The following is a 14,476-nucleotide window of genomic DNA, read 5'->3' on the forward strand; positions in this document are numbered from 1 at the left end:
CTAAAAATTAGCTACGCTTATCCAATGTAGCTAAGTGATACATATCCCAAATTAGCTCTTGGCTGCTACATTATTCATATACTACTTACCTGGTTTCCACAATTTACACCCCCTACTGATTTGGTTCCATCCCTCTCTCTCTCTTTTTTTTTCCTATCACTTACTCCTTTGACCCAATCAAAACTTAGCAAATGTTTCAGAGCTTATGAATGTAAAAACTGAGGTCACGTTTTTCTTACCCTCCCCTATGTAGGTAAAGATAACTTATACTGGAGTGATTCACATAGTAGAAGAAATATGTAGGTAAGGAGGAACAAGATGGAAAATCACTTTCTCCTTTTTCATTGTGGTTGCAAAGAAGAGGCCTAGAAGAGTAGAAACTGGGCCTTCCCATGCCCTGCATGACCTGTTGTCAGGGCAACAAGATGTGTGGGGAGCCCTGGCCTTCCCAGTGCCTGTTGCCAGGGTAACAGGATATGAACCATCTTTCCTTATGCAACCAGGCAGCTTCCTTGCCTTACTCTATGATTCTACGTTTCTCTTCTATTTGATGGGAAATTACATTTGTTCACAGAAACCGAAGAGTAACACAACTTCAGCACAGAGGTCATTGACAAATCATGTATTGGAAGAAATATTGTAAGTAGGGACATGCAATTGATATTGTTGTTGGTGGAAATAAGTGGAAGAGAGTTTTATTGAACTGATTTTCTGAAAATAGAGACTTCAATTTTTATTTTCAAAATATTTTCATTGGATCAGAGAAGTAAATGATAGGAGATGATGAGATGGAAAAAAGTAGAGTAGTAGTGGGAAAAAAAACTGTGAAAACCAGAGAAGAATTATCTGAAACATTTAGAAGCCAAGAGCTTAATTTTGAGTGTATATCAGTTGGCAGTTTTTGTGCAACAAACCTTCTTGCAGCTAGTGGCCAAAAACAATAAACATTTATTATTTCCTTATGACTTTGAGTAAGTTAGACAGTCTTCACTCACATGTCTGGTAGTTAATGGTTTGGTTGCTTTAAGAGGGGACTCAACTGTAATGGTTTATATCTGCTTCACATGCTCATCCTTCAGTAAGCTCGACCAGGCTGGTATAAGAGTTCCAAAGAATAGCAAAAGAGAGTATACTCCAATGCATAAGCCCTTTCCAAATCTTTACTTGTGTCACATTTGCTAAGATCCCACTGGCCAAAGCAAGTTGCATGGCCAAGCTCAGAGTCAGTATGGGAGGCATGATCCAAGAGTGGTTATTGGAAGTCACAAATTGGGCCATATTGCAACTGTGAACAAAAGCATGGAAGAATTTCTGGGAAATAGAGAGCTCTTTGGAAAATTTGAGATATTAATGCAGCGATTTGCTAGAGGATGAAATATTAAGAGAGTCACATTTATACACTTTTTTAGTTAGTACCAGTTGGGTATACTAGAGATTTTGAGAGCTCTAAAGGTTAGAAAGGAGGTCCTTAACTCCTCTAATAACCGTCTCCAAATGCAGTCTAAAAAGAATGAGAAAAATGTTGTGTGCCTTTACATAGTTTATGTTCTCTGTGGGAAATGAAACAGAATAAACTCCATTTAGATGATTTTTCTAAAATAAACAAAAAGAGAAAAGATTCAGCTCACTTTACTTCAGGAAAGAACTTCATTATATGCATGAAATCCTTTATAACAAGAAGCAGCAGCACAGCAAGAATTAAATACCTAGGTTTATTTTTTGAGAGAGACAGAACACACAAGCACACATGCACAAGCAGGGGAGGGTTGGAGGTGGAGAGAGAGAGAGAGAGAGAGAGAGAGTCTCAAGTAGGCTCTACACCCAACACAGAACCCAACACCAGGCTTGATCTCATGACACTGAGATCATGACCTGAGCTGAAATCAAGAGTCGGATGCTTAACTGACTGAACCACCCAGGAACTCTATAAAATACCTATAACCTATTTTAATCAACAAAACTCCTGGCTTTATTCTTATCTATAAATGAAAATCTTCAGAGACAGACACCCAGATATCTCTACTATGTAGACGTAGAGTCGTTTGTTTTTCTCTGTTGTTTGGGATATCAAAGGCCAAATAAATTAAAATAATGTTATAAGTGTCCAAGCTCTGAAGGGACAAGATGATTTAGGAAAAGTCAAATTCCTTTGAAGATACTAGCTAGGATCATTGTTAAAATAAGCTGATTAAAGAGGTAATGGTTGTACATGCCTAAGAGAAGGAGAGAAATAGAACCAGGGAGTTTCTGACATCTAAAGCATATGCCAAGTGATAACTCCCCTTGGAGTATGCAAAACTAGGCAAACAGATGGCAGGATTGTGGAAAAATCAAAACAAGAGAATAGTTTTTAATTCCTGAAATGTCAGGTTTTATAGTGAGTCTGAGTGTTAATGGAATTATCTAAGTCAGTGTTGTTTGGAAGAGGTATGGGCTTAGGAATCTGGCCTTCCCCTTACTACCCAGGACACATTGATCAAGTCATTTAATGTCTTTTGAGGCTCAGTTTTCTCATCAGAAAAACTGGGAATAATTGTGCTGAACCACACAGATCAAAAGAAAAATCTTTTAGAAATTATAAAGCAAAAATATTATAAAATATGATTAATACTATGATTCAATTATGAGTTTGAGCTAACTAAGGAATATGATTAATGCCCAAGTTGTTCAGTATTTTCTTATCCTGCCCCAAAGGCAGTTTATTTTGAACCAAGTCTTAGAAAGTTCACCTTTTTTAATGAATATAGTATTTTTGTCAAATTGGCTTACATACAACACCCAGTGCTCATCCCAACAAGTGCCCTCCTCAATGTCCATCACCCATTTTCCCTCTCGCCCACCCCGCCCTACCCACCCTCAGTTTGTTCTCTGTTTTTAAGAGTCTCTTGTGGTTTGCCTCCCTCCCTCTCTGTATGTATCTGTTTTTTCCACCTTCCCTTCCCCCATGGTCTTCTGTTCAGTTTCTCAAGATCCACATATGCGTGAAAACATATGATATCTGTCCTTCTCTGACTGACTTATTTCCCTCAGCATAATACCTTCCAGTTCCATCCACATTGCTGCAAATGGCAGGATTTCATTCTTTCTCATTGCCAAGTAGTATTCCATTGAATATATAAACCACATCTTCTTTATTCATTCATTAGTTGATGGACATTTAGGCTCTTTCCATAATTTGGCAATTGTTGAAAGTGCTTATAAACATCGGGGTACATGTGCCACTATGCATCTAATACAAAATCTATTTTGATTTTCTTCTAAATCATCAAGCACTGACTCATGTACAAAACTGCAAGAATCCTTTGATCTTCCACTCTTATGCAGAGTTTAATTATGGCTGACCTCTGTTTTCTTGAACACTGTGAACACTGTATGAACACTTTCTTGAACACTATGAACACCTGAAGCCTATGAACACTGTACTTAGGACTTTACTATTTTTTCATGCCTTAATATAAGCATATCTGAGTAGCTATAAATAAAAAAAAATTTACCTAGAAGAAATGATCTGCGTTGAGCATTTTCTCGGCCTATTTGGTAAAAATTTATGTTTTTAATTATTTTATAAAATGTAAAATAAAACACAATATCTTTAAACAACTCAGGAAACTGTAGTTTAAAGAAGAAACCAAAAAAGTCATAATGTTTCATTTATATGCCTCTCATGACCTATTATCACTTTTATGTGCTTCTTTGACAATAAATAACCATGCCTAATACTTGCTCAGACCAGATATTTGGAATACTGTGATTCTCATGAGCCTTTAACATTATCATCTGTTTAATGATGTTAGTGAACAGTCCCTTTCCTATCCAAAAGGCTTATAGCACAGACCTTTTGGATGGGAATCAGACTTGCTCAAATATTTACATTTGATTAGCTGATTGAAATATATTAGAATAAGGGACAAAATCTAATACTATAATGGTAATTTTGTATTTTCTAAAATGAATCAGCAAAAGGAAGGACTATGGGACATGACAGTAATTACTTGGAAGTCAAATCCATTGAGAACCAGACTGGGATAACAAAAGACCTAAAGAATTATTTTCAAGCCAGAGTGACTCAGGAAATCAGATTGGCCCTGGTTTATACATGATTATAGAGCCCTAAAATCAATTCTAAGTCCACCCCATGACACTGAATAAAGGGTGCTGAATCCATCAAGGCAATTCTATAGGTGAAACTCCAAGGCCAGCCCACTTCTCTTCATCAGCTCTCTCTCCTTACATACCCATCACTCCTTCCCCAAGGAAATGTAAATCCTTGAGTATAAAAGCCTGGGAATCTTGGCTAGAGCACCTCCACTGAACTAATAGAAGGTCTTCCTTTTCTCATCTAACAACCTGACTCTCTCCACAGATTCTGACGAGAAAATTACTTTAAAAAAATAGAATTCTGCTTTTGCATATAATATTAGTAATAATAATGATAACAGCTAGAATTCTTGAATTCTGGACACTGTTCTAAGATGTTCATAAGATTCATTCATTTAATCTTTTTAATATCTAGGAGATACGTAATGATATCATTCCCACTTTACAGATACGAAACCTAAGGCATCAAAAAATCAATCAACTTAGAGAAGATCATATAGCTGTTAAATAGCAGAGTTTATATACACATAAGAATGGTTAAGATTATGGAAATATTAATAACTACAGTGTTTTGAGAAGGTTACTGTGTGCCAGGTATTGTGCTATTTCTTTTTTTAAAAAAAAAATTTTTAACGTTTATTCATTTTTGAGAGAGAGAACTAAGCATGAGCTGGGGAGGAGCGAAGAGATGGGGAGACAGAATCCAAAGCAGGCTCCAGGCTCTGAGCTGTCAGCACAGAGCCCGACGTGGGGCTTGAATTCATGGACCGCGAGATCATGACCTGAGCCGAGCTGAAGTCGGATTCTTAACCAACTGAGCCACCCAGGTGCCCCTATATTTCTGCTTTTTAATATTTATTTTGAGAGAGAGAGCCCATGCATGCATGTGTGCAAGCAGGAGGAAGGGCAGAGAGAGAAGGAGAGAGAGAATTCCAAGCGGGCTCCTTGCTGTCAGCTCAGATCTCCATACGGAGCTCAATCTCACGAACGGTGAGACCACGACCTGAGCCAAAACCAAAAGTCAGGTGTGGGGCACCTGGGTGGCTCAGTTGGTTAAGCGTCCAATTTCAGCTCAGGTCATGATATCATGGTTTGTGAGTTGGAGCCCTGCGTCAGGCTCTGTGCTGACAGGTCAGAACCTGGAGCCTGCTTCAGATTCTGTGTCTCTCTATCTCTCGGCCCCTCCCCTGCTCATGCTCTGTGTCTATCTCTCAATAATAAATAAATGTTAAAAAAAAATTTTTTTAAGTCACATGCTCAACCCCTGTGCTATATTTCTTATACACATTATTTTATTTAATTTGCACTACCTTGATTTGGGCAATATGCAGATACCCTGATCCAAATGCTTCCCCTTCAAGTGGAAAAACCTTCACCTGAAAAAGCCTTTCAGGCCTCCCTTTGCCACTTTTCACATTCTTTCACAAAGGAGGAAGAGCACTTGGTTGGTGAATTGTGAATAAAGAATTAGACTTGGGGGTGCAAGCTATCCTTTTCAGAGAGTGAGGAAGGGATATTCTGCTTATACAAATCACAGTCTCATCTGTGAAAGCACATTTAGGAGGGCAGACTTTGCCCCTGCCGAGGAGAGCTGTCATTCATTAACCCCACCCCAAGATCTCATGAGGTTTTGTCTATGTCTCAGCTGAAAGGGCACCTTCTAAGATAGATCATTCCTAACTAAAATACTTTCCCAAGTAACTCTTGATCACATCACCTTGTGCATTTTCTTAAGGTCACTTATTACTCTATATTAACTTATTTTTTTTTATAATTCACCTTTTTGATGTTTGTTTCCTCTACTAAAATGTAGGCTCATCTACCTAAACTAGTGCCTGACACAGTACACAACCAGTGGGTATTTACTGAATGAGTGAACGAATCAAATAATTGGATTTTACAAATAAAGAAAGTAAAGTTTAGAAAAGTTAATACATTTTCCATGATCACACAGCTAAAGGACAGATGGTATTAGAAAATACCTGACTGATTCCACAGTTCAGTTTTTAATCTCTAAGGTATTTTACCTCAATGATTCCTATTCTATAAATATAACATACTATTATATAAGGACTGAGCCTTACAATAAGATTATATTTACACACCAGAATAGGTTTTTTTGAGGTGGTTTTCTTTATTTTTATAACTAAAGGACACACTTTTAAGCTGATTTTTCTGATAAAACCATCAAAACTATCATATACTCAACAATGTGAGTAAAGAAATTAAGATTTATCAACAATTTCCAAAAAAGAGCATAAACATTCTTCTTTGACATTTGAAATGAATCTACTATAAGCTCTCAATATCAGAGCTTTGTCAGAAAATTGTTGGTCTAGGCATATAAACCAGGTTTAGATGGAAGACAGGGAGTTATTTAATGGCTAAAGATAAAGAGCATCTACTCCAGTTCTCCATAGACTGGCCAAGACTGGCTTCACCCTAAGCATCCCGTCTGTGTGAGAAAGTGTGTGTTGGGGGGTAGTGGTTGGGGAGAGGGTAAGAATATAAAAATGGTCATGTTGATTCAGCACTCTGTTACTCTATTACAGAAGGAATGTATTTGTTTCTTACTGCTGCTGCATCATATTTAGCACAAACTTAGTAGCTTGAAACAACACAAACGTATTATCTCCAGTTCTGTAGGTCAGAAATTTAAGGCAAGTTTCACTGGGCTAAAATCACAGTTTTGGCAAAGCTGCATTCTTTTTGGAGGCTTAGAGAAGAATCCGTTTCTTACTTTTGCAAGCCTCTAGAGGTTGCCCACATACCTTGCCTCCTAGTCTGCTTCCTCCATCTTCATCATTGACCAAGACAAGTTGAGTCTTCCTCACATCCGAGCATTCTGACCTCTTCTTCTCCCTCCCTCTTCCACTTTTAAGAACCATTGTGATTACATTTGGCCCAGCTGGATAATGCAGTCTCATCTCCATATATTAAGGTCAGCTGACTAGCAATGTTAATTCCATCTGCTACCTTACTTCCCCTTTGACAGATTCACAGATTCTAGGGATTAGGACATGGATATGTCTAGGGGGCAGTTCTTCTGTCTACTACAAAACCCATGGACTAAGTTTTCAGAAGCATGACTCTGCATCCTTTTCTGTGATCTTTCTTGGTAACTATTCTGAGGATGTCTTCTTTTGTGCTTTGAAAGTAAGATGAACAAAAGCTTTACAGGTAGATGAATCTGTATTTAAATGCGAGCTTCACCAGACACTAGCTATTTAACCAACTTAGGATAATTACTTTTTGAAATCATTGGAAAAGTAAGTAAGCATACAGATGTTATATTTGGAAAGTTCTGACAACTAGTAGATGATAAGCAAATATTACTTTCTCCCATCTTCTCCATCCCTATTCTATCTGTGAATCTATATCTACTCCTCCAACCTGACCTTAGGCCCTATTTTGGCAACCTGACTGATCCTCCAACTTTGAAGTCAGAACCACTGTAAGATTCCAAATTTTATTCATTCATTGATTCATTGAAAAGGATTTATTGCATGATCTACCACATGCCAGGTATTGTGCTAGGTGCTGGTGATCCAAAAGCAAACACAATGAACATAATTCGTGCCCTCAGGAACTTGTGGTCCAGTAGTGAAGGTAGATTTTGTTATGAAAAGGGAAGTCCAGGTTCTTTTACGAGCCAAATATAGGAAACTGACCTAGTGTGAAGGATCAAGAAGGATTTCCTTTGCAAGTGAAATTTAAGACAAGATCTTTGAGCATTTCTTAATAGTGTTCCTTAGTAGCATTGTGAGTAGGATAATTCTTCCTGAAAAAGGAATTTCCCAAGCTCTGGAGGACATTTATCATGCCTGAACCCTGCTGCCCACTGAATACAGAAACATCCTCAGGCACTGCAATAACCAGAAGCATCCCCACACATCTCTAAAAACATCACAGGGAACAAAAGCAGCTCTGGCTGAGAGAGGAGAAAGGAGTGGCTCCCTTGAGAAGAGAGAACAAAATGAGTAAACGCAGATGGATGGTACGCAGTGTTTCTTTGGGACAACCTTGAAGCTGATTGGGAGGTGGCCACAGAAGGAGAGGAATGAAAAGAGGTTCCAAATGTGGAGCAGGTACAGGGTGAAGGATGCTGAACTTTCAAGGGAAGGTACTAGAAGGCAGGATAGTAAAAGGATCAGATCTGCTAATCTATAATGCTGCTTTATCCTAAAGTATAATTCCAGTTTGGGAATATGGTGCTAATAGCTCCTGTCATTTTACCTGTTTTGCCAATTTTCATTCTAAATATGTATTTCTGCTACATCTTCTTGGTGATAAGGGTTTGGGCAAGTGCATCTGAGAGCTGTTCAACACACTGCCCTCTTTAATTACAGTTACTTTAAATTAGCTATAGGGTTATTACACATTTCCTCCTTTCTCCTGCACTCTCTTCTTCTCTATATTTTATGCTTCCATTACTGATGATTGTGTTTACCACCCATCAGAGGAAAAAAGAAAAAAGAGCAGCTTAGGTCTTTCAACTGTTGCATTCACAATTCCACATCTTAATATCTGGACACTTGTCAAGATACGGAGGTAAGCATCTATATGTGCAAAATTAATTCTCAAATATTAAGTTAGTTTAGTGGCACCTGGGTGGCTCATTAGGTTCAGCGTCTGCCCTCAGCCCAGGCCATGATCTCTGGTTCACAAATTAGAGCCCTGCATTGGGCTCTGTGCTGACAGCTCAGAGCCTGGAGCCTGCTTCGGATTCTGTGTCTCCCTCTCTCTCTGCCCCTCCCCTGCTCATGCTTTGTCTCTCTCTGTCCTCAAAAATAAATGAAAATATTTTTAAAAATAAAAAATAAGTAAAAAAAATATTAAGTTCATTTCTAACTGTAAAATTCTCATAAGTTCTAGTCCTACATTTATAAAAGCTGAAAGGATTGGCAATAATTACTATGAAGTAATGAGTCTTAGATTTTTGTCAATAGTTTGTAGTTTTAAGTAGTTTAAACTTTCCTCCCTTCTGTTGAACAACTGGAAAAGGTAACACTCTGAATAAGTTTTTGTTATAATGTCATGTTCACTGGAATTTCTAGTTGATCACAGTTTTCTGGAAAGGCTGTCGCCCCTTGCATTAAACTCTTAGAACAGTGGCATTGACTGGAAAGAACAGTACCAATGTCTTAAAATGTTTTTTCTGGGGCGTCTGAGTGGCTCAGTTTGTTAGGTGTCTGACTTTGTTTCAGCTCAGGTTGTGATGTTGAAGTTGTGGGTTTGAGCCCCGCATCAGGTTCCATGCTCGCATGGAAAATTTTTTAAATAGTTTTTTTTTTGTTTTAAATCCACAGCTGTGGAGCAATTGTATATTAAAAATAACAATAAAAGAGTACCATGACACAGAGAACAGAATTCTTTCTAAAATTGGAGGGGAAACTGCATAAATGAAAACACATACAAAATCTTCAAATCAGTATTCCTCATGGGAATCAATAAACTTAACAGTCTTTGCAAAGACTAGTGTTAGAAAAATGTCCTTAGTCTGTAGGAATTAGTACATGGTCCCAGAGTCACAGAAAACTTCTGAACCAGAAATTTCATTAGGTATTGAGATGGCAGAAGAAATAGGAAATGTTTTCCAGGTCCTAAAAAACTGATAACGTATGGACAGGTATATGACTCTTTGTAAGTGTTGTTTATGAAGGGCATGATGCCATAGCCATTCGCTAATATTTCCAACATCATGGATGGTGAGTCATAGTGTAGAATCTGAACTGTCATATTGAGAGACAAGTTGGTGGATTGAAGATGGACTGAAGAAAGCTAAAGAAAAAAGCCATAATTATAAAATAAAATTAATAAAATAAAGCATGCAAGTCTACATCAGAAATGGGAAGAGGAAAGGGTTTCACCTTTGTTTCCACAAAGGAACAAGGGACTTCTTGGCATATCACCGAATATGGTGTCTCAATTAAATATTATATGAAGGAGATTTAAAAGGGACTCAATGAAAAAAATCAACAAAGAGGTAGAGAATAATATTTTAATTTAGTTTAATGATGCTTCACATGTGCTACAAAATTTAAAAATTATTTCTATCAACTCAAAAAAAGTGTTACAAAATCTTACGTTATACGATATTGCTTATAAAATATTTTCTATAAATATCTACCTACAGTAGTTCATGTTTCCAAATTTAAAGTATACTTGAATAAACTTTATTTTACTAACCTTTGTCTCTATCTTTATTTAACCTCAAAAATGTACATATTATAAACCTACTTAAAAACAGAATGTCCTGTTGAAATAAATCAATGTATCTTTGAAGTTAGATACAGTAAAAGTAGAAAAATCATTTTCCAAATATATAAAAGTCCTCATTGAGCTTTTGAACAAACTAAAAAATTATTGCAAAATTGTTTGATAGCTTTCATGAATAACATAATTTTAATTGCCAACACTTAAAAAGTGAAATTCTAGAAGTAGAGATTGTAAGAAGCTAAAAATCCTGTTTGAATCAATATTACATTTTAAATAAGCAAGACAATTCCAGCAATGGAATGAGGAGACCCTCATATCACTGCTATGAATGCAGACTACACAAGAGACCATAATTAAACAATTTGGTTGCCATTAGTCATGCAGATTTTAGATTTAGAGCTTCTTGTTTTGAAAATTCTAAACCTAGAATACTGAAAATGTCTTAAGTCAAAGTACAAGTTAAAGTAATAGTACCAAAATGCAAATTCCTTCTTTCTTTGATGCAAAGGCAATCAGTCATTTCAATCAGTTTGGTAATAATAATTACTTTTTAAAAAACTAGTTTCAGTAATTTTTCCCCTAAATGATCCTTCCGTGACTCTATGGAGGCAAAATACCAAATTTACTTAGTACGTGCATGTATTATTATATCTTACATCAATGTTGGATATCAAATCATGAAGCTCTACTGCTGAATGACTCTACTCTACTGAAATAAAATGAGATTGATCTTTGAGATCACTTGATAAAGTGAAAGTCAGATAACTGCTCTAAAATGTCAGTGACACAAAGTCACTTTTCAATTTTTTTTAAGACATATGCACAAATTCACTATCATACATCTTCATACATTTAAGTAACTACAGAAAAATAAAACAAATACAAACAAAACAAACAAACAAACAAAAACATCCTGTCCTGCTAAAGGGAAGAAAATCTAAACTAGGTTGTAATATGATCTATAATTTTTCCGGTACAGATGTTCATCTACTAATTAGGTTAGGACAAATCATCTGATGACTACCAATGTTTAATTTTCATCTATGCTAATTAATTTTGTAAGCTGTTACTTGCTTTTATAGGATTATTTGTTTCCTTAGAGAACCACCTCCCCAAAAAACTGTAATTCTGGTCTTCAATGGATCTTGAAAACATATTTCTCTAATTCATTCAAATGATGTAAGATGGCTTCCTTTTTAAAAGTTCTCTGTTAAATGTTGTTTGCATTATTAGTGAGCTCTATACTAGTGCACTGTAATGTCATATGTTACTTCAACTGTAAGAAAATATACAGAAAATACTACTTAAATATACAAACATCATTAAATACATTCAAGTGGAGGAAAGTAGAAGGAATTTTTCCTCTAAACAAAGTTTAACATAATTTTTCTTTCAAAAAAATCATAGATATAAAAACAACCACATTAAATTTACTCAGATGTTGCACTTTATACAACAGTATGTAAATGCAGCATTAGAAATATGAATCCTAGAAAATCTCTATTTTGCATGGTATAGGATTCCTTCAGCTATGATTATAAACAAGAAAATATATTTTCATTTCAGAACTACAAATATGCTGAGCAATTACACTGGCCTGTATATATTCATAATGCAAATTTTTATCCAAATGTTAAACCTGATTTTTAAATTATAATTAAAATAAAGCATGTATACATAGGGTGCTGGAACAGACGAACAGAAATTAGTAGCATAGACAGAAAAAAACTTAAATCTTGTTTAAATAGCAAGGTGAATAGCAATGCAATTAAAGTTTGACCCAGGTACTTACATTTCATGTTTGACATAAGCACATCTCTTAGCCCAAGTTAGTAAGGTCTATTTTATACCATGAGCTACTGTGTATTCTCAGAAGAAGTGAATTGGTTAATTTAAAGCCAAAACTCTCCAATAAGTTTGGTATGCTACTAGTGTTTTTACATTTTTTCTTAAGCAAACATTATTAACTAAGACAAAGAAGAAGCACAGTGGAATATAAGTATTTATTATCACATTAATCCTGCCCTTGTGTTTTCAAAATCTAATCACAGAGAAATAAGTATCAGTAGTAATCTTTTTCATTTTACTGAAGGAAATTTTATTTCTGCAAGTATCCTGGCAAGCAGCTTTTCTAGTTACTTTTCTGCATATCTAAACCACATATCTAAAGAATATATACAGAATGTATAAAAGAAACCATGTGTTGTAACAGTCAAGTGAATTCTCAGGGAGTTACCTTACTTTATATTACACATACAGGTGCAAAAAAGACTATCCATCCTTCAGGCAAGTTGTTAGCTGACACTCACACATTTTATTTTTTAAGAGAAAATCTTTCTAAAGGAAACACTAGTCCACGAAGTCAGATATTACGAACAATTAGTCATATTAATAGTCAAGTTTTGGGTGGGGTGGTGGGAATAAAAACACAGAACCAAGCAAAGAGCTTACTCACATTCCTTTCAGGCGTTGCCACATTTTTTCAGTGTGTTCTCCTATCAGATATTTAAGAGGGGTGTTTTCCAATTCTTCAATTTCTGTAGCAGTAGACCCCATGATGATATTCCTAGGGCAATATAGTTACAGTCAGTTTCAGCAGCTAGAACAAGCATTCCTCAGACCACTACAAATCTCAAACAGTTATACAGTAGCATCTCTCATCTATCAAAATACTGCAGATTTACAAAGCTGAGGGCAGCCTCTGCCAGAATTGCTACTGACTTTGACAGGCATATCCACTGCTCACATCACCCAACCTCCCAAGCAGACAGCAGTATAAACAGATCCTCTGACCTCACAGGAGCAATCCGCACATGTGAGCCTGCTACTGTACTACTGACCGACTGAGTGCTCCAGCTCTCCCCAAAAGCAGCTCATCTGTTACCGTTCGGTGCACTGAAGCACATCAGAATTCCTACAGTTTACGAGATCTATTATGCACAAGAGAAACGTGAATGACTTTAGCGCACCAGAAGAAGCTGAATTCCTCTCTACCAATAGAAAGAGGGCAGGATGTAATAAGAAAGCAGATGGTAGGAACCAGTGTCAGCAGCACCACCCTGAGAAAAAAGTGCCTGTTTTAAATGCCAAGGTTTTTGTCTCTTCATTGATCTGGAACCAACAGTTAAAGATATATCATGCCCTAACAACAAACGCAATAAAAATTAATGGCAACAATGAGAAAATAACACATAGAGCCATGCAGAAGACAGACCACGGAGCTCCACAGGTTGTTATTGAAAGACTATGTACATCAATGATGCTGTAATCATGCTTATTCACCTTCTCCTAGCAACTCCACACAGTAGGTAACTGCCAATTTAACCAGTAGAAAACACGGCAGCTGCACACAGCCTGCTCCGTGAATCCTTTGGGGGTTACAAAATAAATAAAACGAAACTAGTGTGGAAGAGTGTGTGTGTGTGTGTGTGTGTGTGCGCGCGTGTGTGTGCTGAAGTAAAGGGAATGTGTGAAGGTGGGGGGGAAGAAGAAAGGGAGAGAGGGAGAGAAATGGATGCTGTGCCGCTTGTGCATTTTAGAAGAAAAATGAGAGAAAGTGAACATAAAAGGAATCAGAACTGAGTCATCTGCCAAGCTCCCAACACATGGTGAGCTTTCTTTGAAACCAGCACAGACCCTGAGTATGAGCTCCATAACAGCTATTGCTATCCGCAAGCTGCTAAGAAAAATACACTTAAAAGCAGTATCTCTTCTTGCTTGTTTAGAAAGCCAGATGTAGTTTTATTCTTCCCTACAAGATACCTTGCTGTTACCGATATTCATATGTAGTAGACACGTGATAACATCTCGTATTTATTGAGTACTTACTGTATGTCCGACCCTGTTCCTAGTACCTAACAGTTTACCATTTTAAACTTTTTACAAAAACCCCATGAATGGTAGGTAATATTCCCATTTAACAGTTTAGGAAATGGAGAAACAGAGATATTTACCAGATTTAAAGCCAGCCCTTTAAAATGGGCACTATCTGTGATTTTACTAACAAGGCCTTCCAATATAAAGTTACTATGTGTGTCTAAACACTGAGCGCATCTGGTGGTCAAAATCATAATCTCTGTAAAAAGCATCTTTGTAAATTGTTACAGAAAGTGTCTTCTGGGGCGCCCGGGCGGCTCAGTCGTTAAGCATCTGACTTCAG

At 36.7% G+C, this 14,476-nt stretch overlaps 1 protein-coding gene across 5 annotated transcripts in view; it reads right to left on the reverse strand.

The window, feature by feature from the left end:
- The window catches only part of PDE1A (phosphodiesterase 1A), a 331,820-nt gene extending 318,002 nt beyond the window's left edge, over positions 1-13,818 (reverse strand). Inside the window, exons 1-2 of one of the 5 annotated variants that reach the window (XM_045480418.1) lie at positions 13,600-13,818; positions 12,773-12,883 (exon numbers count right to left, since the gene is read on the reverse strand). In XM_045480418.1, coding sequence (XP_045336374.1) covers positions 12,773-12,873 — 101 coding nt within the window. In that variant the 5' untranslated portion in view covers positions 12,874-12,883; positions 13,600-13,818. Of the gene's footprint in view, positions 1-12,772; positions 12,884-13,110; positions 13,277-13,599 lie in introns of those variants that run through there. The other 4 variants (XM_045480417.1, XM_045480419.1, XM_045480416.1 and 1 more) reach the window with 4 other exon arrangements.
- Between the last annotated feature and the right edge of the window lie 658 nt (positions 13,819-14,476).

The sequence above is a fragment of the Leopardus geoffroyi genome, chromosome C1, assembly GCF_018350155.1.
Source record: "Leopardus geoffroyi isolate Oge1 chromosome C1, O.geoffroyi_Oge1_pat1.0, whole genome shotgun sequence".
Lineage (NCBI taxonomy): Eukaryota > Metazoa > Chordata > Mammalia > Carnivora > Felidae > Leopardus > Leopardus geoffroyi.